Source organism: Galeopterus variegatus, unplaced genomic scaffold (assembly GCF_000696425.1).
Source record: "Galeopterus variegatus unplaced genomic scaffold, G_variegatus-3.0.2 Scaffold994, whole genome shotgun sequence".
Lineage (NCBI taxonomy): Eukaryota > Metazoa > Chordata > Mammalia > Dermoptera > Cynocephalidae > Galeopterus > Galeopterus variegatus.
The window spans coordinates 134,822-161,372 of record NW_007727105.1 but is presented as its reverse complement, the minus strand read 5'-3'; the positions used below and the strand labels follow the sequence as shown (position 1 = coordinate 161,372).

The 26,551-nt window shown below is 35.8% G+C and overlaps 1 protein-coding gene across 1 annotated transcript in view; it reads left to right on the top strand.

Annotated features, from left to right (window-relative positions):
• HNRNPC (heterogeneous nuclear ribonucleoprotein C (C1/C2)) overlaps positions 1–25,985 on the top strand; it is a 36,272-nt gene extending 10,287 nt beyond the window's left edge. The window contains exons 2-7 of the mRNA XM_008574072.1: positions 8,201–8,276; positions 9,043–9,090; positions 24,704–24,861; positions 25,229–25,342; positions 25,584–25,756; positions 25,844–25,985. Coding sequence (XP_008572294.1) covers positions 8,201–8,276; positions 9,043–9,090; positions 24,704–24,861; positions 25,229–25,342; positions 25,584–25,756; positions 25,844–25,927 — 653 coding nt within the window. The 3' untranslated portion in view covers positions 25,928–25,985. The remainder of the gene's footprint in view (positions 1–8,200; positions 8,277–9,042; positions 9,091–24,703; positions 24,862–25,228; positions 25,343–25,583; positions 25,757–25,843) is intronic.
• The last annotated feature ends 566 nt before the right edge of the window (positions 25,986–26,551 follow it).

The following is a 26,551-nucleotide window of genomic DNA, read 5'->3' as shown; positions in this document are numbered from 1 at the left end:
TAGTTACTAATAATTAATAAGCATCATAATTCACTTAGGAACATGGCTTCATTTCCTATTAATAAACATAATGTACCACCAAAGCATTAGCAAAACAGTGAAAATTAACACTTATTTCATTAAAATATCTCATAAATGCATGTTAAATTCTCTTTCTTTTTCTTTCTTTTTTTGTAGCTGGTCTCTGTGGGGATCCAAACCCTTGACTTTCAAGCTCTAATAAAGCGAGTTTACTGACCAGCCCTCATGTTAAAATTATCTAGTTGTCACAAAAGATGTCTTTTCTCCAGTCCAGTATCTAATCAAGTTTCACTTACTGCTTTTTAAATCTAGTAAAAGGCTGTTTTTTGTTTTGAGGAATCCCAACCAGTTGTGTTGTGTAATTTCCAACAAACTGAATTTGTCTGATGGTTTCCCATACATAGATTCAAGTCAAATATCTTGCTAAGAACATTGTATAGGTGATGTGTGTTTCTTACTGTGTCACATCAGGAGTCATATAATGTCCAGTTGTCCTACAAATACTGACTCTTAAATTTAATCACTTAGTTTAGGTGGTGACCTCTTGGTCTCCGCCATTGTGAAGGTACATTTTTTCGTGTTTGTAATTAGTGAATAATCTGTTGGGTAATACTTTGAGACCATGCCAATCCTGTTCCCCACTAAATAAGCCTTTGCTCAGTACTTTTTGCATACATTGACAGTTGTCTCAATCATTTGTTAAATTGGTGTAATCTTCACCAGTCTAGTAGATTTTAAAAAGTGATATCCTTAAATGTTTTAATTTTAATTTTTTTCTTTAAAATATTTTTTTCATGTTTATGATCCACTTGTTTTTAGTTTACTGTCATTTTTTCTGTTGTTACTCTTATTTCTTCTTGCGACTGTTGAGTTTTGCCTTGTTTTCTATTTTGACAATTGCACATTTTGATTCAATTATAATTTATTTTGGTGTATAGTGTGAGGTTGGTCCCAACTTTTTTTTTTTCAAAGATGACCGGTAGGGGGATCTTAACCCTTGGCTTGGTGTTGTCAGCACCACACTCTCCTGAGTGAGGGAACCGGCCATCCCTATATAGGGATCTGAACCTGTGGCCTTGGTGTTACCAGTACCACGCTCTGCCAAGTGAGCCACGGGCCGGCCCCGCAACTTTTGTTTTAAAGAATATCTACCTAGTAGTAACATTTATTATTCATTCCTGTCCCCATGATTTTGTAATATCTTAAGCATATTCTTAGTTCTAATTCTTACACATAGCAGTTAGCATTGTTTATCTAAAAATAGCCAACTTTGTTTTTTCACATAACCTTAAAACCTCTTAGAAGTACTTCCAGGTACTACTCTTGCATGCTAGAAGTCTTTACGTGATAGTCTTTACCTTGAGATCGTGTCTGTGTTTTTGGTAAATGAGCCTTGGGAATGGAGCAAATTAAAATACACTGTATTTTGCAGGCATGTGGACTATTAATTCATTGTTGGCCTCTCTGAAGAGGCCAGAGGGAGATAGTTGATGAAAGAAGTAGAGATTCATAGGCAGTACAAAGAAGGTGACCAGAGAGAGAAAGAGTAATATGAAAGTAGTATGGGAAAGAGTACCAAAGGAGCAAGGGACCTAAAGGGCAAAAAAGTAGTTGAAGTGTGTTGAGCAACTGAGATTGGATGATGGTGCTGTAAGTAGGCAGATAGATTTATTTATAGAGTTCAAAGAATATTGAAAACTTAACAAGAAATTGTGAAAGGCAAACTGAAAACTTTGGAGTCAATATTTGTCGTCCTTTAAAAAGATGCCAACTCATTGCTGCCATCTAGTTCCATTTTGTCTTTAGTGTTCTCCAAAGAAAGGAAATAATTTTTACATATAGCATATTAGGCATATGGAGTTGCATCTAGTTTGAATTGATTTTAGGGCCTAGTTTAGGTTTTAAGAGATAGTAACAAAGGGAATTCTAAGGTAAGGTTCTGAATCTCCTAATGTGAGGTAAGTTATTTTCCTCATTCTCAAGTATGACTTTGTCTGATAAACCATAATGATGCCATTTTGACTTTTTTTTCCCTGGACCAATGAATAATGTGATATAAGTAAGTATAATATGGTAAACCTATATAAATGGGTGGCCAGGTAGAAGACATGCTGAAGTATACAGTAGAAACATATCTTGTGGTTTGTTCACGTATTTTCTTTTTATGTTAAATATGTCTACATGTACTGAACCCGTCTCAGTGAGTGACACTGAAAACTTTTGCAGTGTCCAATCTCATATCCTCCCAACCCCTTTTCATTAAAGGTACTGTTCTAGTACCCAGACAAAAAGGCTAGGGAGTGGAAGGCTTTACTCCAATTTTAAATTGGTTTTGGTCCAGCTCCTAGCAAATACCAGAACCTCTTTCTGGAACACTTGAACCTTATTTCTCTCATACTTATCAGATAGTGCAAACCGCCATACCTCTTCCCAGTAGAATTTGCTTGAGATTTAATGTGGACTTAAGAGAAACAAAGTACTTATCATAAAAGTTTCCCAAATTTTTAGCTAGATTGACAATCTAAGATGGATTTGTCTCTTAAGAGGGTGAAGAGGAATGATGGCTCAAATTTTAGAATGAACAGTTGGTAATAAAACTGACAGGTTTGCTTATATACCAACCAGATATGGATTTTATTTATTTATTTTTTGGTTTTAGGCTCTGATGAATTTTGTAAGTGAGAATATATTAAAATTCTTTAATATATTAAAGAATCTTTAAAATTTCCTGCCTTTTACACTGCCACTAAAATTTTTTGTTGCTTTTATTGCATCAAGATGAAGCTTAATGATCAAACAGACAAGGGTATAAAACAGACACATAGATTCTTGGGTGTAGTAAGGCAATAAAAGTAACTTAATATTTCTGATTTTGAGTTACCCGGTAAGACAAGCCAATGGTGACCTTTTGATGATAAAAATGGAAATAAGAACCTGGAATGAAAAAATAGATATACAGTACACAAACATACATGCATACCAGGATTACAAATTTGAGTGCTACCACCTGATAACCTCCAGGAAAATACTTGATGTTCTTTCTCTTTCTGTTGTTTGTACTGTGGTGGGATTCTGCTTTCCTAGAAGCCCCACCCATTTGATGTTGTCTACTAGTGAATTAAACAAGATGCAGACTAACCAGGGAATATAATCATTTTGGAAATCTTTTACCTATTGGCTATATACTTTGAAACCAATTTTAGAAAAGATTGATTCTAGGTTTTTAAATTCTGTGTACTTTTATTACACAGAGCTTCTGTATTATTCAGTGTTGAGTTTAAGAATTAATTTATCTTAATGAATCTGACTTAAAAAGCATTTAACAATCTCAAAATGCTGAGAAGACGTTTAAAGGATGTTACTAGACTACTGCTTTCATCTTTGAGGAATTATGGAGTATTTAGGATATTTCAGAAACTTCTCATTTTCAAAATGGAAGAAGCTGCACTATATAAACTGTTGATCCTTGAACTGGACATGAGTTCAGTTAAAATGAATATTTTCCATTAAGACTTAATATTTTCCATTAAGATATTAGAATAGATTATTAAAGTTAAAGCTAATTTGTAGATTAATGCGATATCATTGTCTAACAGCATTATTAGTAAATTTTTAATTCTAGTAAATGCTGGTAGAGATGGAAAACCTGGGTTAGCTTGCATAGTCAAGGAAGAAAAAAATCTGGTCTCAAACCAGGAGAGGGGAATAGGACAAGGGGGATTGATGATGTAAAAACATTTGAGTGGTTTTATAAAGCAGCTTTATTAACATCTGGGTTGTTACTACTTATGCAACTAACCTTCTTATTTCTACCAAATGCATTTCCTAATTAAGAAATGCATGCTTAAGTACTTGACTTAAAAAATGACCTTTCCTAGCAAAAAAGATCAAATTTGCATGATCATTGCAGGAAATTTGGAAAGTACAGAAAAAGTATGAAGGTGGGTAATAAAGATTAATCACAAACAGTACCCACAGAACATTTAAAAATATTTTGGCATATTTCTGTCCCTTCTTTTCTTTTTACATAGTATATATGAAGGCACTTTAAAAAGCTCATAGGAAGATTTGAATTATCTTTTAATCTAGGTTTCCACGAACTTTTTATTTATTTATTTATTTTTTTAAAAAAGATGACCGGTAAGGGGATCTCTTAACCCTTGGCTTGGTGTTGTCAGTACCACGCTCACCCAGCAAGCGAACCGGCCATCCCTATATGGGATCTGAACCCGTGGCCTTGGTGTTATCAGCACCGCACTCTACCGAGTGAGCTACGGGCCGGCCCATCCACGAACTTTTTAAAGTACTCTTGTATATGCCTCCTTTTATGTATTGTACATTTTTTTTTTTTTTTGTCTTTTTGTCTTTTTCCGTGTCCGGCAACGGATCGCAACCCTCAGTGTTGCCCCCGTACCGGACCAGGGACCGGCAACGGGATTGCAACCCTCGGTGTTGCTCCCGCGCCTCGCTCAGCCAGTGAGCGGGAACCGGTCTGTATGTGGGATCCGAACCCTCGGGCGGGAGTGCCGCCGCGCTTCCCAAGCGGCGCACTATCCATTGCGCCACCGGGCCGGCCCTATGTATTGTACATTTTTATAATACTGCTTTTTGACTTAAACCTGTTTAGCATAATTTCCACATTATTTAAAGTTATTTGTAAATTTTTAAAAGACTGCAATTGCTGGTAATTTGAATCATGGGTTGTTAAAAGCCTGTTAGAAAAATATATCTGGAATACTAGAGTACTTCAGAAGTTTGTGGAAAGAGTTGTAATCTATTTTCCCATGAACATTTTGAAGTATCCTTATATAACCATCATTCTCCCCTTAATGAAGATTTCACTATAAGGTACCTTAATCCAATGTAGAGTAGTGTGACTTAAGATCTTTTGGTTATCTCTAAAACTTTGGGAGATCTGCCCTCTTCAATAAAATTTTAAACAGCAAATCCCACTAGAATATAAGCTGTGAGGGCCATATCTGTTAACTGTTTGTCCCTTGACGTACCTGGTACTTAGCAGACAGTAAACAGATGAAAAAATGATTTGTAGTGACTGTTAATTCTTTAGAAGCATATATTCCTAGGGATGGGATTAATGGATCTTTATGGGTGCATCTAATTTATTGTCCATATCTTGATTAAATCCTCAGAGTAAGTATATAGGTATTGAAAGTTATTCCATTAACTTTTAGCCAAGTGTTCGATGTTGGGGTCATTATATTATTATTATTTTAACAAGAAATTCATGATTTTTGAAGCAAATTTAGAAACTATACCATAATCAAATAAAATGAGAAATAAAATCATTCTTAAACTCAAGGATGACAACCAGGGTTAGCATCTTTATATTTAGTGTGTCTGAATGCTTCTCCATCAGCCTTTTTAAATGAGGTTCTTCGAGAGAAAGCCTAATACTCCAAGGCATTTTTCATATGTATGAATTCTGTACATCTAGGTTCTTGTTAGCTGTGTATCATACCTTGTGAAAATTGAGGAAATAGTTTTTAAAATCCATTTCTGTTCTGTGGTTTAAAAGGGTACCCCCCTGGAAGAGGACATCAGTTCAGTGTCTGTTTTGGTGTTTTTTCCCTATGGTGCTGGTGGCACGTAGAGCCATCCCCTCTTCCTCCCTCCCCCTGTAACTTCTCATTAAAACCAGTGAGATTTTACCTGTATACTATCGATATATTATGTGTTTGTGAAAAACAGTTGCTGAAAAACTGGCTTATGTCTCCACTGGTTATAATAGCAAACCTTAATAACCAGCAGTAGTATCTGAAATCAGTTAGTCCTTTTTGTAGGTTACTGTTTTAATTCCTCTATTAGTGTTCTCAGATTTCTCTGGCACCCACACTTACAGCTGAAAGGCTGTGGTGATTCTCAATGGCTACTGTTTGTTAATTTTCATTGCTTAGTCTTAAAGAAGTAAGAACTACTGTTTGTAAAGATATAATTTAGAAACCAAGATAAATCCCTGATAGACTTTCTTGAATTTCAGAAAGGTTAGGAAGGAAGAGGAGCAGCTGCTTGTTAAATAACTAGGGGTTTTACATATCAAATAGTAGGGGTCATGTATAGATGATGTGTTATACTACCTGTTTTATTACGTACATAAATGTGTACATAAGACATTTGTATATGTCATTCATGAGAACTAGTTTGTTTTGATCCCTTGAGGATTGGAAGGATAATGGATACTAGACAGTGGTGTCTTTTGATTTGAGTTCTGTCAGTACCATTCAAAGAGATGACAAGTAAATTAATCTTACAAATGTTACTCTAAATCCTGTTCAAGGTTAGGGGTTGGAGTGTGAAGGGGCAGCAGACTTAAAAGCTAAAAGAATGAAATAAAGCATTTTCACTTGTAAAGGATCTGAGATGGTTTAAATTATGAATCTCCATGTAATTGTAATTGGATTAAGCCACCATAATATAATTTTTGGTTTTAAATAACCTCAGGAAAGTTGTATTCTCTTAATTAGTTCCCCTGGTCCTCTTTTGATCTGTGCAGTGGTTTACTGACTAGTTTTATCATCATCACCATCCAATATTATTAAATGTTGTAGCTATATTGTACATTATCACATAAAAAGTAGGTTTAGAGTCATTGGAGTCTATAAAAATATGGTATTGATACTTATGTATTTATAGCATATTATAAATCGATTAAGTACCTGGAAATAAATATTTCCAGAGTTGACTGGATTCTGTTTATTGTCTTTGTATAAAGATATTTATACTTCAATGGTAAATTAAGCTATCCACATTCATCTAGCTAAAGAATGGTTGGGGGCAGAATTTGGAGTTTTGTTTATTTTAGGGGGAATAAATGAGACTCATTTTAATAAAAGCAGTGTTTAAGAAGATGAAGTTACTGATGACAAGGATTGGTTAACGTGACTTGAGAAGCTGAGAAACAATAGAAAATAGGTACTAGGGAGCTTAGGGGATTCTAATCTGCTTGAGGACTCTAAAATAGAGGAGGGTAACTTGGAATTAACGTCCAAGAAGATTTTGTTGCCCATAGTCTGCAAGGAAGATTTGCCTCCCACCTGAGAAACGAGAGTCTAGTACTGTTGAAATAGAATGGAGAGAAGGAAGTTGAATTTCTTTTAAGGGTACGTGCAGTCAGGGATGTGAGTCTCTGAATAGTAATATACTGTTGCTGTGAGATCCTTTTAAGTTGACTGATGCGCTAGGTTCACAGTGAGAGTAGAGAAAGTTTTATCAGTGAATGTTATTTTTAACATTTGCTCACCTGCATGCCTTTTTTTCCCTTCCGGTTTTCCAGGTTTAGGGCAGGATTGGAATTTTGTATATTTCGGTGGGAGTGAGTGAGATGAGACTCTTTTTAATAAAAGCAGTGTGTAAGATGACAGAATTATTACTGGCAAGGAATGGTTAGCATGACGAGAAGGTGAAAAACTTGAGTTTTAGAGGGCTAGCTTTTGGCTATTGGTTTTTGACAAATGGGCTTTTTCTGTTAGAACAAGAGGGAGAAGAACATGAACTCCTTTGTTCAATAGGCAGCGGGTGGCAAGGAAAGTAGCTGGGCACTCTAAAGTAGATGTTTTTAAAATTATGTTGTATTTCAAAACTTGAGTTTTCCCCTTGGTTCCTTTTTCTTTTTTTTTGGTGACTGTGTAATGGTTGTTTACTTAAGCAATTATTTGTTCACATAGCATTTCTTAACCAGGATATTTTATGCAGCTGTCCAGCTGAAATTATCTGTAAGGGAAATAAAACTTCGCCTTTGGGGATGATTTGAGGATGCCACACTACCTCATTTCAATCACATTATATGAATTGCCCATGTACTTTATATCTCTGAAGTTTTTCTCTTTAATTTATTTGTCTGTGCTATTTAAAATGCACAGAACCAGCCCTAGAAAGGTGACCATTATTCCTCATTGATAACATTTTTTCCTGTGATACATTAGTCATGTATACTTGTCCCCTGTGATAGTAACTGACTGAGCTCTGAAAGGTGAAAGTTGATTTGAAGTGGAAGACAGTCCTAGTTTTGTAAAAATTTGTGTGCCTTTTTTTTTTTTTTACAGGAAAGATGAGATACACTGTCAGACATTGGTTGATTTATATGACTGTATACTTGTAATTTGAGATTTTTTTTAATCTCCATACGGAATTATCATTAAAATTTTTGTTTTTGTTTTTTCAGATATTAATCTGGCTGCAGAGCCAAAAGTGAACCGAGGAAAAGCAGGTGTGAAACGATCTGCAGCGGAGATGTACGGGTCAGTACCAGAACACCCTTCTCCGTCCCCTCTACTCAGGTCCGGAACTTTATTATTTATAACTGCATTGTGTCCATCAGTGGGCATCTTCTCTGTTTTCTGGATGTGGGGAGGGCTAAATGTGGTGTGTTTTATCTGTGTAAAAGTAATAATGCTTTATTAATTTGTGTTAATATGCCTCCTTTTTGCCTGTTTACTAGAGAATTATTAGAAATCCTGAGATTTTTGCTATTAAAAAGTAGTTTGATGTTTATAGCATAAAAGAAATCTTCAAGGGCTGATCCATGGCTCACTTGGGAGAGTGTGGTGCTGACAACACCAAGTCAAGGGTTAAGATCCCCTTACTGGTCATCTTTTTTTTTTTTTTTTTTTTTAAAAAAAGTATCTTCAAGAGAAGTTATTTAGCTTCTAAGAAGCTGGGGAGTAAGGAAGGGAAGGAGAGTGGTATAAGAATGTTTAGTTTATTATTGTATTTTTCATTGTTCTTATTTTAGCTTGTAAGTTGTGTGTTGAAATTTTAGTGAACTTTGACCTGAATTACCAATTTGGCCACTGCCTGTCCAGTGGTCTGAGGTGATTGGAATTTAGTGATCTATTGTTTGAATGATTGGGGATTATTCCGTGCTAATCTTGTTGATCTGTCTGTGATTTGTTTGGCATGGTTGGTTTTTTTTGTTTGTTTTTGTTTTTGGTTTTTTTTCCCATCTGCTATTGTGAACTAACGTCAACAGCTCCAAATTAATCCTCTTCGGTATTTATTTTTCAGCTCCTCTTTTGAGTTGGACTATGACTTTCAACGGGATTATTATGACAGGTATGTTGAAGGTGTTTTATTTTGTCTGTTCTGGTAAAAAACTATTTAGTAAGAACCATTTTGTCTTTCTTTTTTGTAGTAATGAAATTTCTCTTGAAGTAATGAACAGCAAACATGTTTTCAAAGTTCTCCCTTTTCACCAAAACAACCCAAAAAATATCTCCCCGCAAATCATCAAGTAAACTAAGTGTGGTGACATTTCTTTTGATTTCAGAGAGTCACTTCATATATTGTCAGGACATTTGAGGACATGAACATTATTTTCTGGAGTACTGGTTTTCACTTTCTTGAGACAATTCAGTTTTGGTTTTGTTTTAATCTGTATGCCAAATAAAAAAGTAGGGACAATTTGGCTTGCCTAATGGTGAAATGGGACTTATTAGCATACCCATGTTCTTTCCATCATTTTTCTATTAAATAGTTAGCTTGGCATTGTAGGGCATCACAGAAAAGTATAAAAATGCTTACCTTAAAAATAGCCTCCTTTGGGCATACCAGCTAATACAGAGTATAATATAATAGGAAGTATATAGTGACTCAATAGAAATTGCTTTAGGAGTTAAAGTGTTAAGATTTATACTGTACATTGGTGGGGGAGTGATGTAGTTCTGAAAGGCAAGATGGTTGAAATAATGGTTATGATTTCTTGTGACTTCAGAACATTAGTGTTTGTTGGAGAGTCATGAAAAATAAAATTGAAAGATGCGTGTATATGGCAAGGTTATGGATGGCTTTGAATGAGATTTAGAACTGATATAGGAATTAGTTACCAGGGAATGGGAGGATATGCTAAAAAGTTATTTACCACATTGACATTCTGATAACATTAGTCTTAATTATCATAAGGAAATTTTAAGTGTATTTGGTTTGCCACATTTAAAATTATGTAGTATATGGAAATACACAGAACACACTATTACATGTATATAGTACACTTTTTAAATTACACAGTATATGGAGCATAGTTTTCATCTTGGAATGCCCATATTCCAGTCACTAGTATTTTTATGTTATTAATGTATATATAACGGTTGAGTCTCTGCTTTTAGAATTAAAGTAGATTCCTTGATTAGGTAATGTTTCACAGAAAACAAACAAACCCAAACATTTGAACTGTGCACATCAATCATGCAAAGGAGCTGGGTAAAGGAGTCAAGTCAGCCATCAAACAGTATGAACATTGACCTGAAAATGTACATTTGAGTGAGAAATACCATGTAGACTACGATAGCTAGCCATTAAAAGGCCAGAAGAATAAGGCTAGAAAAGTAGTTTGGATCTACATTGTAAAGGGCTTTGAGTGCCATTTTAAGATTGTGTGGTTTGAGTCTCTTTAATGCATCATCAAAATGGTTATTTTATTTGTCCTTAAAGATTTCTTTAGATTTTTATAGTTATTTATGTTTCAACATTTATTCTGAAAAACCAATAATTTTTGAACTTTGAAATTCTTAAAAAATGAAAATAGAGGCAGACCTTCCAGTTGAGAATTGATCTGACTGAGTGACTAGAAGGCCCTTAAACCCAGTGATTTTGTCTGAAGCAGCTACATTTTACCCTTTTTGCGCATGTGCAAATACACAGTACCGGTATCCAAACCCTTGACCTTTGTGTTACAACACCACACACTAACCAACTGAGCAACTGGCCAACCCTGGGATTCTTATACAGCTGGTCTTAGGTAGTACAGGTATAATTTTTAAAACTTCCCAAGGCATTCTTATGTCCGGTCAGGGCTGAGAATCATGGATACAGACAACGAGGAAGTGGTTTTATTTCTGTGATTCTTACCTATTTATTTTGTCATGGCTGTTTTCAGAAAAATTCTGATACACCCATACTTTTTTGGTATAATTTCTGGGGTTTCGTAGACTTTTATGAACCTCATGTTTTAAATTATTGACGGTGTATAGTCTACCTTAATGAGAATCATCCTCATTAAAAAGTTTTTAGTCTTCTTGGAAAGGCAGTTAAACTTTACATTTTCACACTGTCAATCAGTAAGTTTGAAAAAAATTGTTTTAAAGTGAGGGACTTGAATAATGTTTTTAAAAGAACTGAGAATCATCCTCATTAAAAAGTTTTTAGTCTTCTTGGAAAGGCAGTTAAACTTTACATTTCACACTGTCAATCAGTAAGTTTGAAAAAAATTGTTTTAAAGTGAGGGACTTGAATAATGTTTTTAAAAGAACGTTAGTTGAAAAAAGGAGGTCTAGACAGCAAGGAATGGTGAAGAAATTATGTGTTTGCAGAAATGCCTTCAAATTTCTTACCAGTGCTGTTTGGTCCTAAAAATTAGGGGCCTCACTTTAGTTTTTCAAGAGGCAAGAACATACCTTTAGTTATTCTCTGATGTATTGCTTTGTATTATAAAGTGTCAGTGAAAAGTTATGGTTTTCCCTTCTCTTCTGACCTTAGCCAATAAGTGAAGATTATTTCTGATGACTAATGGAGCCAAGTAGGTAGTAGATGGTGAAGAGTTGATTCAACTAGAGTACTGATGTCTGTGGTGGGAAATTGAATGTGTTTAGTTATGAATTTTAGGAGATGACCACATATTGGGGACTTAAATACCTCAAGTTGGATTGGGGAATTAAGTTCACATATGTTGTATGATTAGATGTGTATGAAGCTGAAACGGGAGAATGCTTCCATTAGGAAAGAAAGTGGTAGATCCAGTAGTTTGTTGCTGGTTTAGGAAATATTAAGTCAGGTTAATCTGAAATAATAGGTTGGGTAGGATCTGGTACAGGGTGGAAAATTCACTTAGAAAAATGGTATTAATATCCTCTCAGAAGTCATTCTGAAAATTCTTTATTCATAAGGTTCAGATTTTTCTTATCCTGATTAGTAACTTAGTGATCCTGCATCAACTATGTTAGGTTTCTTATCTACAGTAAAAGAAGGTGGGAGATTGGTTCTGAGATGTGTTTGAAAACTCTGGGTCTTCCTGTGTAAATGGGGGTTAAATCAGTATCTGCTGCATTTGAATATTCTTTAATCATGCCCTTAACATGAACTTTACATAAATGTTTTAGGACATAAACTTGGTATTTCTTTCAGACCATTGCCTTCTGGGATCTTAAGTTCCACCATGTATTATTTTATGATAGGAAGGTAGCTGCTAAGGATCAAAGAACATTTGTGGAATCTGAAGCCTTGTCACTTAGCAGAGCCGGTTGTAGCCAAAGCCATTCAATAATCTCAGTTTTTTATATCTGCAGAGTAGAAGTGAATAATGCCTACTCATAAGGTTGTTATGAAGACTAAGGGCAACATAAAAGATAGGAAACTGTATTTATATTAGAATGAAGGGAATCATGGACACCTCCCACCCCTCTCCAAATCTCTAAACTAACGTATAGTAAAATGAAGAATGGTTGGTGTTTCTTTTTTAGATACCCTTTTTAATAGTTAATTCAACTTTTAAAAGTTGTATTATGGAACATTTAAATTCATAGTATAGTAAAATGAATCTCTATGTATTCATCATCTAGCTTCAACAGTAAATTCACAGCCATTCTTGTTTTACAGTCTCCCCAATTATCTGGAAGCCTTTCTCTGACTTTATCTGTAGATATTTCAATATATATCTGTAAAGATAAAACTGCTTTTATAAACATACCCACAATACCATGTATGCTTAAATAATATAATTCCTTAATCTCATTTAGCATCTGGTCAGTTTTCCACAGATTGGATTTTGTGCTGTTTAGCATGTTCTTCTGCCTTCTTGACAAGGGGTCTTCAAAAAATTCCTGGAAAGATTCGTATTATCTTTTAATTCTATTTTTCCATGAATTTTTTGAAGTACCTCCATATTTCCTGTCAGATGGTAGACAGATATGATCCCTTGACCTTGGTGTAATCAGCACCATGCTCTAAGCAAGTGAGCTTAACCAGCAGCCTCTATCTTTCTCATTTATTCTTATTTCGGGAACTTGGAGCCTCAGGAGATACCAAAAAGTGTTAAATTGGTTTTGGATAACAGGAAATAGTGTGATAGTTGAGTAAACACATCCTAAACAAAAGACCTGGTTCAGAAAGACTCTGGTTTTTGTTCAGTGGTGTTTGAAGACTTCATAATCAATAACTTATTACATACGGTTTATGAATAATACATTGTTTACATAACTCTAAGTCTGTTAAGTAAATATGCCAGCACGTCAGGAATAGAAAGAGAAATGAAATACGTAAGAACTCAACAGATCAAAGAAGGCACATGTATGACAAGCAAATATTAATAGGGAAATTAGTAGAGACTGCTATGTGTCCTGCAATGTGCTGGATTATTTCGTAGATGAATCGTGTTGCCTCAGAGGTTGTGAGCTCCCCTGTTAAGGTTTATAGAGCCTGGGATATTTTCACAAAGGGCTATATTTGAAATTGCCTTTGAGAATAAGTTGGAGGTTTTTAGGTAGACAGGTTGAGGGTTCAGCTCTAATAAGGATTAAGAGTTGTGAAGGTCCCTGGTGCATTTGGGGAGCAGCCAGCTGTAACTGGAGAAAATATTGGTTGTAAAGGGCTTCATGTGGCATGTGAAGGAGTGGTGTCTTACATGCAGTTATAGCTTACAAACAACCCCCTAGCTAGGAAAGTGAAACAGGAAAAAAAGATAATGTGTTAAACAGTTAACATTGTAAGTGTTGGAATGGAAAAGAGGTAAAGAGTATTTTTGAAGTAGAGTGGTCTTCGTGTCATTGGGTGAAAGTTAGGAAAGTAGGTGCTATAGAGAGTGGTCAAAAAGCTGAGATTTTATCTTTTATGTCTAGGTGGCAGATTATGCCATTTAAGGTTACATGAAAGGAGGTTGCAGGGTTTGAGGAGTTGTCAGAGTTTGAGGGAAAAATTAGTTTTGCTATTGGTATTTATCCTACAGTACTTTTTCAGGAACATACCCTGGTAGGCAGTGGAGGAAAGGAGTTGAGATGAAACCATTGACATGCAACAGATGAAAGAGGCAAACCATATATATTTTTTTAAAGACTAGTCAAGTGTGGTATTGAAAAGGGGGAAGAGTACAACAAGGAGTTCAGTCTGTATCTGATGTACAATCAGTTGAGGTAACTCACTACCTTTGGACCAGCCCTATTTTGTTCTAGGCACACAAAGTTTAAGGCTTTGGATCAGCAAGTCAAAAAATACAGGGAGAATATGGATTGAAGAAAAACCTCTATCTTATTGAGGTTAGAGGAATTGATTCTCTTCATTTCCATTTTTCTGAGTAACAACTGGTCCTGAGAGATGGGCTTTGTATATGCATATGAAGGGGGAGAGCATGTTAATATTTAGGTTTTGAAAATTTGGAAAAATGAGGGAGACCATCTGTTTAGAAACACATGTGATTCAGAGAGTAAGAGTTCTTGGCTACTTGGGGAAACTAAGAAATGACTTTTTAGGTGGAGAGAGGGTATCTTAGGCTTGGGGGAAAATTTTGCCTTTGTTGAGAGTCCCACTGTTGGTTGTCTTTCTTGTGGAAACCTGAACATGGTATATAGGTGTCAGGAGGATTTTAGATGGTGGTGTAGATTGATATGGATAATATTTTCGACATAAACCTGATATTATCAGACTTAAATTTTTTTTTTTTTTTCCGTGTCCGGCAATGGATCGCAACCTTCAGTGTCGCGCCCGTACCGGACCGGGACCGGCAACGGGATCGCAACCCTCGGTGTCGCACCCGCACCTCGCTCAGCCAGTGAGCGGGAACCGGGTCTGTATGTGGGATCTGAACCCTCGGCGGGAGCGCCACCGCGCTCTCAAGCGGTGCACTGTAGCAGTGCGCCACCGGGCCGGCCCCCTCAGACTTAAATTTTTGATGATGATATATTGTTTATTTCACTTAGCTTTCTTTTGGGGTTAGTTTCCTATTTCTATTATGTCCTGGACTCGTTGAGTAGGTGGGAGATATTTCTTTGAAGGAGAAGCGTTTGGGTCTGGATCAGAGACAACTGCTATATAACTCTGATGTGAAATTGTGATATATCTGGTTGTATTTTTATCTAATCCCAAAGTACTTTCTGGTGTTTTAGGAATCTACTTCAGGGAATTCTTCATCTAGGTAGATAGTTTGTCAACCTCCTTGTTACTTTTTTTATTTCTTAACTTATCTATATTGAGATATAACTTTACATACCATAAAATTAATCCATTTAAAGTATACAGTTCACTTTAGTATATTCACCATTGTACAGTCATGACCGTGATCTAATTTTAGAACATTCTGTCACCTGAGAAATAAACTCCTTACTCATTAGCAGTGATTCCTCAATCTTCCCCTGCCCCCCCCAGGCCTAGGCAACCACTATTCCACTTTCTGTCTAATTCTGGGCATTTTGTATAAGTGGAATTATATAGTATGTCTTTTGTTACTGGCTTCCTCCACTTAGAATAATATTTTCATGATTCATCCATGTCATACCATGTGTCAGTACTAGATTTCTTTCTTTCCTTTCCCTTTTCCTTTTCCTTTCCTTCTTTTTGAGTGGCTGTCTGGTACAGGTATCTGAACCCTTGACCTTTGTGTTAACAGCACCACGCTCTTCCAAGTGAGCTAACTGGCTTGCCCTGTACTTCGTTTCTTTTATTGCTGAATTACGTTCCACTGTATGGATGATATCACAGTTTGTTTATCCATTCAACAGTTATTGGACATTTGAATTGGTTCCGCATTTTGGATAATGCTGCCATGAACATAGGTATACAAGTTTTTGTATGGCTATCTGTTTTCATTTCTTTGGGTATATACCTAGGAGAATTGCTGGGTTGTATGGTAATTCTGTGTTTAACCTTTTGAGGAACAGGTTTCCAAAATGGCCATACTGTTTCACATTCTCATCAGCCACCTGTGAGGGTTCCAGTTTGTCTACATCCTCACCAACTGTTTTATTTATTATCTGTCTTTTCAATTTTAGCCATTCTAGTCTAGTGGGTGTGTAATGGTATCTTATTGGAGTTTTGATTTGCATTTTCTTTTTTTTTTTTCCTGGGCACTGGCCAATACAATGGTCAAACCCTTGACTTTTGTGTTATAACACTGTTGTGCTCTAACAAGCTGAGCTAACCAGCCAGGCCTGATTTGCATTTTCTTTAAAACTAATGATGTTGAGTATTTTTCATGTGCTTATTGGCTGTTTGTTTTTCTTTCCAGGAATATATTCAGATCCTTTGCCCATTTTTTTATATTGGGTTGTTTTCTTCTTGTTGTTACGGAGTTGTAGGATTCTTTATATATTTGGGATACAAGTCTCTGGTTATAAGATCTGATATTGGCATTATTTTTGAAGTTTTTTACTGTTTGGAGTTTCGTATAATTTCACCATTCTGCTTTGTGATCATAGGAGATGTGTAACTGTCAATAGATATGTTACTATCAATTTGTACTAAGGACATTTAGCAGAGTTTGTAAGGATTATGGTTTTGTTATAGACTGAATAAATTATAGAATACTGAGCTGTCCTTGAAAATTATATATAAGCAGTAGGTGGATGTCTGGACGTCCAATATGTCTGTGCTGTCCAATAGACTTTTTTATGATGATTTGTCCAAATGTCTGAATGTGCTGTCCAGTAGACCTTTCTATGATGATGATGTGCATATTCTATATCTGCACTATTGAGTGCAATAGTCACATGTGGCTAGTGACTTTAGGATAAGATTACACTTTGATAACATCCTAAGAACTGTAATCCAAGAAGTTCACAAAATAGAATTTGACTTGTTGAGGCAGCAATATGTACTTTTCCTCTCCAGGACTTTATTACCTTACAATGATAAATGGACTGTTGTTGTGAGATGAGTGTAGCTCAGTAAGGACAGATTTATAGGATACAAAAAATATAATAGGAGGAGAGACTCATAGATGAGAATTTGTGTTGGTGATTTCTTTACAGCAAGCATGATGTGATGTCAGCCTCAAATTCACATCTTTTACAGGCACAATATCCGATTTTTAGTTTGTAAATAAATAGCATGAAAAAAGATTCAATTTTTGGTAGATAGTTCAACTTTTGTCTGATTTTCTTAGTAAAAAAAACTCTCTGATAGCCTTTATCAAGCTAGAAAATAGGATCATGGGGTCATTCTGGTTTTCCAGCTATATACATAGGTTTCGGTTTATTACTCATTGTTGATAGTGTGGTTTGTGGTAAATTCTTTCCTGTAGGCTAGTTTGGGAAAGTCATTTAGGTATTCAACAAATACTTGTTAGGATCCTACTATGATGTGTCTTTCTTTATGCAACAGAGATACTGCAATGAAAAACGGGGGCCTCAGGAGAGGGATGGGTTGAACACATAGCATATAGAGCATGTGAAGGTGTTCTATTTCTTTAGCTTTTACTATGAATGAGATGGGAAGCCAGTGGAGGGTTTTGAGCAAAGGAGTGAGATGGTCTTACTCATATTTTAACAAGATCACTGTGATTAAAAATAGATAATAGGTGGCTGATATAATTATCCAGGCAGGCAGTCATTTTGAGTAGGACCAGAGAAGTGGTAATGGGAGTGGTAAAGTAGTTGGATTTCAAAGCTGATGCTGACATATTCGGTTATAGATTATTGTGACAGCTGAGAGAGGAGTCAAAGATGTCATCAAAGTTTTGGCCTGGAAAACTAGATGCTTGGAATTTACAGTAGCAGCAGTTGGGGAAGAACATAGGAGGAGCTAGGATGAAGGGTGAATATCACAGATCAATTATGTACATGTTAAATTTAAGCTCCTTATTAGACATCCACTTGGGGAGATGTTAAATAGGCAGTTGTTAGTATGGTTTTAAGGGGATCATCTGCTTATAGGTTATAAAACCATGCTGTACTGGATGAGTGGAGATAGAGAAGAGAGATCCCAGGGTCACTACAACTTTTAAAAGACTGGGGAGATGAGGATGAATGAGCATTGAGCAAATGAGATTGAGGATGCCGCAAAGAAAAACTACAAGAAAAACCAGAAGCGTAAGTGAACTGGAAGCTGTGTGAATGTATGTCAGAAGAGTGTAGAGGTGTGAGCTGTGTCAGGTGCTATTGGTAGTTAAGTAATTTGAGGATTTAGAAGTGTCAGTTTGAAAGAGCAATGTGGAGATCATTGGTGATTTTGACGAAGGTAGGTTTTGATAGTGGTGAGGGCAGAAGCGCTTTACAAGGAGAGTCAAGAGTGAATGGGAAGATAGAAATTGATGACAACATAGAAATCTTAGTTATGTATATTAAAGTTCACTCTTTTGGTGTGCAAATTTATAGTTATGTAACCATCACTACAGTCTAGATAGAAATAGTTTCAAACCTCCCAAAAATTCACTAATGATATGCCTTTGTAGTCAACCCCTCTCTCTACCTTACCCGCTGGCAACCAGATCTGTTTTTGTTAGACAATTCCTTAGAAGGAATTTTATTGTAAGTGAAAGGAGAGAAGTGGATGCTTCTTATCTGGTTCAATAAAATGAGAATGTAGGAATGAATGGGCTTATGTGTTCTTAATGTGTGGTCTATAAACAATACCCATAAATACTTCTATAACTTTGGCTTTTTTAAAAATAAAAATTGGACCACACTGACAGTTTAAGATATCATTGGAATAGGTCCAAAGTGACATATGGGAGTATGTGGAGAAAAACATGGCAAATGAGTAATGTTAAAATTCTTTGGAAATTGAGTCTAAAAAAGATTGTCACCTGGATGGAAAGCTTTATTTACAGAAACAAAGCCAGGGATTTTTTTCCCCCTTTAATTTACACTGTCCTGGATCCAAGTCATGTTTCTGAATTAAGTCTAGTACTCAAAGCAACTTGTATATTATAGCCCAGATTATTTTTGGCTTGGAAAGTTTTTAGGTGAATTTTGAAATTGTCTTCCTGTGAAATATCTAGTTTTTGTTAACAGCTTTCCAATGAATTCATCAAAACAAATCACTGTATTTTCTTAATTATTTTTTGTTTTGTTTTTAGTGGCTGACTGTTAAGGGTGTCCAAACCCTTGACCCTTGGTGCTATCAACACCATGCTATAACCAAGTGAGCTAACTGGCCAGCCTTATTTTCTCTTTAATTTTAAGACGCAGATTTTCATATTTTAAAGTTTGTAAAATTGGATGGTTAAAAATGAGTATATACATTTAATGTAATTTTTTCCCCTATCACAAAGCAGGTATAAGTCATTGGGACAATTTTCAATCAAATGTGTTTTGGAATTTGCAAAAATATTCCTAAATGCTAATACCAATAATTTTCTTTCTGATAGAAAACTGCAGAACCAGTTGTTCATTGGCACCATTAGGTCTACATTTCTAGGGGCTATTGGTTAGTGTTCTTTGTAGCAGGATACATGTGGCATTCACCAAACTAGGTCAGTGTTTCAAGGCTCTTGAATCCACAAGGTGGTAGTAACCTGTTTGCTTTTTTTTTAAACTATCAGAATTATTTTTCCTTTAAAAATTAAGTTTGGGTGTCCCACATATATTGAATGACCCTGAACACAGTTCTAGTGTTGAACAGATGAAAATACTGGTTTAACATTTAGTCCAATTATATTTTATTTTATTTTATTTTTTTAATATGACCGGTAAGGAGATCTTAACCCTTGACTTGGCGTTGTCAGCACCACGCTCTCCCAAGTGAGCTAAATGGCCATCCTTATATAGAGGTCTGAACCCGTGGCCTTGGTGTTATCAGCACCACACACTCCTAAGTGAGCCACAGGCCAGCCCTACAATTATATTTTAGATAAACATTGCTTACAGTTGTATCCAGTTTAGCTCCTCCCGTACTCACTAAGGCAGCATGTTGTTTGTGGTGAAGTACTTGCAAATAACATTTAGAAATCATCTGTTTTAATTTAGAAATAGAATACAAATTATAAAAAATCTTAATTTATTTTCAAGCACAGACGCAAAATTCCAACAATGTCATGAAAACAGTTTGTTTTCGATCAGGTTTTGACAGTTTCTTATTCATATCTTAATGTAAACCTAGATTGAATATGTTACATAACAAATTTCAGCACATCTTTTTTTCTTATATAATTAAAGCAAACTCAGCAGGTCTACTTCCTTGTAAAACAAGGCTTTAAGAAGTATATATTATTGAAGATTACATTAAAGTGTATTTTCATAATTTTTGGTTTAAAAGTATTTTTGAATACACTAAAATTAACTTTATACCTTAATTTTTGGGGGGATGTGCTGGTCAGTACATGGATTTGAACCTGTGACCTTGGTGTTTATAAGGCTGCGTTCTAAACAGCTGAGCTAACTGGCCAGGCCTATACCATAATCTTTAATAATACATTCAAGATAGTTCTATTGCTTTATTTACTACATTGAAAAAACGGTGGCAAGATTTAAAAAGACTTCTGAGAGTATGATCTGTAGTCAAGTGAAAAAAGATTTGGTACTTTTTAAAAGGTTTGTAAATTAGTTGCCTAAATCATTCTAGTTTGCTTTTACAGAAGCTTAAAGAGCAAGAGAATACTGATAACACTAAGGTCGTCAAGAGTTTGGATCTCCATACCTGCCAGCCACAAAAAAAATAAAATAAAATAAAAGCCTTGATTTTTTTTTTTAACAGCTTTTAAAATTCTGCTGTTTATGAGTATTAGTAGCTATATTCAGTATTTAGCTCATATGACATAAACCTTAGTTTCAATCCACACAAGGCCAAAGATAGATAAAAGCTGTAAGTTCCTTTTCTACAAAATTATACAGAATAGTGTTTTATGTAATATGTGTGTTCTGAAGGTTTACTCCGGATGCTCTATATTGGGAAACCTATAATTGAAATTATCAAAGAAAAGTGAAATACTCATGCATTCTGAATAAGCAGTATAACCAGTCATAAATCATAGCTAAAGAGTTAATTAATTAATTAGGATAGATATGTTGTCATAATGTCACAAGTTGGAGTACACTGGCAGGAACCAAACAATTACAGTAGCAGAAAATTTCATGCCTAAGGGCTTTAGGTTAATGTAAGCTCCTCAAATGAATTACGAGAGTTAGTGTGCTTGTTAAGTTTGACGCAGGTATTTGTTATCAGTTGGTTCTTTTAACTAGTGATTACTGGAGCTAGGATGGTAAAACCTGCTCTTTTGGCTCTTAATCTCCATACATAGTTTTTTCAGCTGTGTCACATTGTTTTCTCTGGTTTCCTCCAGATATTTCACACAGATCTTGTTCATCTTCACTTTCTTAATCTCATTCCTTTTGATTCTCATCCCTTCATCCTTGGATTTGTACCCATTTTTCTTTGTGCCTATGTAAAAAGCATGTTTCTTAGAAATGAACTAATAGTATTCTAGATTTTATCTTGATTAGCTCAGATAGAATGGGCTATTCCTCTTTCCTTTTTCTGGATCTGTGGTTTTAAATTTTGTGACTAGGTCTGTTCACAGAATTTTGACAAACAGTTTCAGGGATTTTCAGACACCTAAAGCTCAAACAAAGCAGTTGCCCATAAAATCCATCCCTTTTCCAGGAAAGTCAGAAGCAAACAGGAAGAAAACTGATTTTGGAAAATTTTTATTATAGATCAAAAATAATGTAGCTGAGGAAAATAATACCTCTTAACACATGAATGAAATTATAATGGGGTTGCGTATTTAAACTGAATTTGATAAAACCAGTGTACTTGGGGAGGGGGTAATTTTATAATCAATGGTATTTAAAATTTTTTCAAAAATTATTTGTGAAAGAGGAAACTTCATAAAACTTTTTAAACTTAATTGTTGTCATTTATAAGTTTCATGTTTCAGCTTTTACTTTTATTCACAGTACTATTGCAGGCAGTGATGTGTGAAAATAAGTTGGTTTCCAGAATTACCTGCCATTTGATAATTAACATGCCTAAAACAAATTACTATTATTATTATTATTTTTTTTTTTTTGGTGACCGGTAAGGGGGTCGTAACCCTTGGCTTGGTGGCGCCCGCACCGCACTCAGCCAGTGAGCACACCGGCCTTCCCTACATAGGATCCGAACCTGCATCCTCGGCGCCCCAGCGCCGCTGTGCTCCCAGCGCTGCACTCTCCTGAGTGAGCCACGGGTTCGGCCCCTAAAACAAATTATTTTACTCTGCTCACATTTTTAAGACAAGAAACAACTACAGTACATTAAACAAATCTATTCCTCAGCATATAGGTTATTATTAATAGGTTAATTATAGTTATTCATACTTTGGTGCAGTGATTAAAATGTTTTTTCTTTTTTTAGTCCCAGGGAAGATCACTCTATATTACATTTAGTCTCTTAAGGTCATAGAATTTCCATTTAAGAAGCTTGTCTTAAGTGCTTCTTAATGTTTGTTTTAACATGGAGATTGATGTTAGAGGTTCTTTGTCTTAATTCATACATAATTAGCCAATATGTCTCTGGAAATGTTTTAATTTTTTTCAAGTGGTATTTTAATTACCTTTTATTCTGGTTAGATATTATTTAGTGTCCATTTTTCTGATTTAGGGTGTAGTCATAATTTGCTTAGGGTTCAGTGTTAGTTCCTCTGGTAATAATCTTTTACCAAGACTTTTAAAAGATGACCGGTCAGGGGATCTTAACCCTTGACTTGGTTATCAGCACCACACTCTCCCAAGTAAGCCACGGACTGGCGCTTACCAAGACTTTTAAACAGCCTAGGCTTCATCAATAGAGAGTCAGCAGCTATGGTTGCCTCATGATTTGTTGTATAGCTGTCCCATGGGGTAAATGGTTGGCTACTTAATTTGTAGCTGGTATTTGAAGTTCTTAAACTGATCTTCCTATTACTATCCCTTTGACTTCAGGTTATCACAGGTCATGTGGTTTTTCTCTATGTTTTCTCCTCATGTTTTCAGTCTTTCACTTTAACATTTTACGAGGTAAGGTCTACCTACACTTCCTCAGTGGAGTCTTTGTGAGTGTTAGAGTCCATTTTTGCTTCAGTGTCAATTAATTTGTGTCACTAAAAGCTTTTCAGCACTACCAGTTGACATGTTGAAATATATTTTTCTTCACAGAACTAGAGCATTTGACTCATTCGTGTTCATATGGCCATTACTTAGATTCAAAACAAAATATTTCTTCTTTTTGATTATGGTCAGATGAAATAGTATGGTTCAAAAAGAAATTCCAGTGCTGTGAATTAATTATAGGAACCTGGAGCGGGCTAGCTCCTTGGTTTTGGATACTGGTGCCAGTGCAAATTAGTTGGTTGGGAAGTATGTTAGATCTCTAAATCCAACTGGGCTGGGCATGAGCTCAAGTTTCATGCTACAAATTAAGTAACTTACCTTCATTTACCTCCAGAAATTGTCTTAAGAGTGCCATCATCTTGCCCAAAGGATAGTAGTTTCTGAATACCAATATTTAATAGTTTCTGATCATTATACTTTGCAAAAATTTGGGCCAAAAGACCAAAAGCTTTATGTGAAATTGGAGAAGAGTGAAAATAAAGAAGTTACTCAGTATCTTTTTATGAATTCCTGTGAGTGAATTGAAATTGGCAAATCAACAGCTAAGTTAGTTGGGTTGAGTAGAAGAGAAAATTATTTGAGAGAGCCTGTAAAATCAATACTTCCACTACAGGAAGATTAAAGACTGTAACTCAGAATTCTAACCACTAATGAATATAGAAAATATAACAGGGAGATTGATGATATCATAGATGATTTATAAAATTTCATTGTCAGCTGCATCGTATTTGTTCCTTAAAAGCTTTGGAGTTAGAGGAGTTGGTGAGTTGTTTTTAATTAGAAGAGTACTGGGCCTTGGGGTTAAGTTAGTTGCTTTTTAAAAAAAGCTTACAGAACTAGAATTTAAAAAGATTTTTTCCCACTGGCATGTCTTGCTTTCTTATGTTGCAACAGGCTTTTACATAAAAATGACAGCACAGAATGTAGAAACTTTCTAGAACTGATGTCAATGTAGGAAGTTTCATGTTGTGCTTTGAATTTTCTCTTTATAAATATAAGAGACAGTGCCAAGCCACCACTTTCGTGTATCCTTATCAGTCACTGGGATACCAAGTGACATTTGGAATTAAAAATTCTAATGGAAACAGCAGTTAGCTGAGCAACCAATGTTTGAGTGCTAAATGTGTGCTGGGCAGTGGATTTAGGCACTAGTGAATAGTTAACAAGATAGTAGACTCTGCCCTGTTGGAGCTTTGAATGCAGGTTAAGCCTAAATGTAATTAGAATTGATAGGAATATTTTTATATCATATATCTTGTATCAGTAGTATTTGTACCCAGCTAAAGATCAAGTTCACTCATTATAAAAAGTAATGTTTTATACTGCCATAGTATCTTTTATTTCTTTAATGCTTCAGGCCATATATATGTGCGTGCGTGCGTGTGTGTGTGTGTGTGTGTGTGTGTGTGTGTGAGTATCTTTTATTTCTTTAATGCTTCAGGCCATATATATGTGCGTGCGTGCGTGTGTGTGTGTGTGTGTGTATATATGGTATTTTGTTGAAGAAAAATTGCTACAATGTTAAAAATGTTTCATCAAAGAAGGGTCATTTTTGTTGGCCTTTTGAATGAAATTAACAGTAAAACGAGAGAAGCAGTGGATGTTCTATAAGGTCTGGTTTTGCTGACTTAATTTTAGGTGTGAAGAAATCCTGGTTTTTGTTTTGTTTTTTAATCCAATAGGATGTACAGTTATCCAGCACGTGTTCCTCCTCCTCCTCCTATTGCTCGGGCTGTAGTCCCTTCGAAACGACAGCGTGCATCAGGAAATACCTCACGAAGGGGAAAAAGTGGCTTCAATTCTAAGAGTGGACAGCGTGGATCTTCCAAATCTGGAAAGTGTATGTATTAATATTTCAGCTTTGTGATTCTGATGTTACTTAGTTTTGAAATAGGGAAATTAGTGCAGTTATTATGTTCAGTTTTTTGTACATGGCTTTATGCAATCAAAATAATGGAAGAGAAGGTAGTGATTAAGAGGCCAAAATGTCAGAACGCTTACTGCTGAAGGACAGTAGCCTCATTAGATTCAGTTTTTAGCTACCGGTTAAAAGATCAATGTTCCCCATTACTGGGACAGTTGGTCTTGGTTCTTTTTCTCCTCAGGCATCTCCTGTTGGCTCCTTGTTTAGTCTAGTAGGTATGCATTTGGTAATTGGTAGCTTCTAGTACATTTGATTCTAATCTAGGGTTTTGTTTGTATTAAAGTGAAAGGAGATGACCTTCAGGCCATTAAGAAGGAATTGACCCAGATAAAGCAAAAAGTGGATTCTCTACTGGAAAGCCTGGAAAAAATTGAAAAGGAACAGAGCAAACAAGCAGGTAAATATGGTCTTCTTGTTAAGTGTAAAGGTGGGTTAGTTTCATAAGATATTTGATAGTATATATTGGTATAGTGGGATATAAAGCAATCTCATATAAAACTTTGGGGAGTTTTAATTGGGAAAGGCATTTGTGTGGGAGGACTTAGACTTGTGCTGCAGTTTTATGATCATTAGTGGGAATTGTCTACATCCTGTGGACATTACTTGCCCCTAGACAGACTTGTCCTTCTCATCCGCAGTAGAGGTGAAGAATGATAAGTCAGAAGAGGAGCAGAGCAGCATCTCCCTGAAGAAAGATGAGACTAATGTGAAGATGGAGTCTGAGGGGGGTGCAGATGACTCTGCTGAGGAGGGGGACCTACTGGATGATGATGATAATGAAGATCGGGGGGATGACCAGGTGAAAACCATGGTAAAGGAAAGAAAGAGGTGGTGGAGGGGGGTTCAGGGACACATGGAGTGCCTCTAACTCCATCCTGTTTGTGTCTGTTTCTCACAGCTGGAGTTGATCAAGGATGATGAAAAAGAGGCTGAGGAAGGAGAGGATGACAGAGAAAGCGCCAATGGCGAGGATGACTCTTAAGCACATAGTGGGGTTTAGAAATCTTATCCCATTATTCTTTACCTAGGCGCTTGTCTATAAGATCAAATTTTTCACCAGATCCTCTCCCCTAGTATCTTCAGCACATGCTCACTGTTCTCCCCATCCTTGTCCTTCCCATGTTCATTAATTCATATTGCCCTGCGCCTAGTACCATTTTCACTTCCTTTGATGCTCCTAGTAGTTTTGTTAAGTCTTGCCCTGTAATTTTTGCTTTTAATTTTGATACCTCTTTATGACTTAACAATAAAAAGGATGTATGGCTTTTATCAACTGTCTCCAAAGTAATCTCTTGTTATGCAGGGAGCACAGTTCTTTCCATTCATTCAAGAGTTCAGTAGTTGCTTCCCTAACTGCTAAAGCAATCTCATTTAGTTGAGTAGCACCTGAGAGCAGCTTTGAGTTAGAAGTATGTGTGTTATACCCCACATAGGAGTGCTGTGTGGGGCTGTTCAAAACAAATGTAACAATGTATTTTTGTGAATGAGAATTGGCATGTCAAATGCATCCTCTAGAAAAATAATTAGTGTAATAGTCTTAAGATTTGTTTTCTAAAGTTGATACTGTGGGTTATTTTTGTGAACAGCCTGATGTTTGGGACCTTTT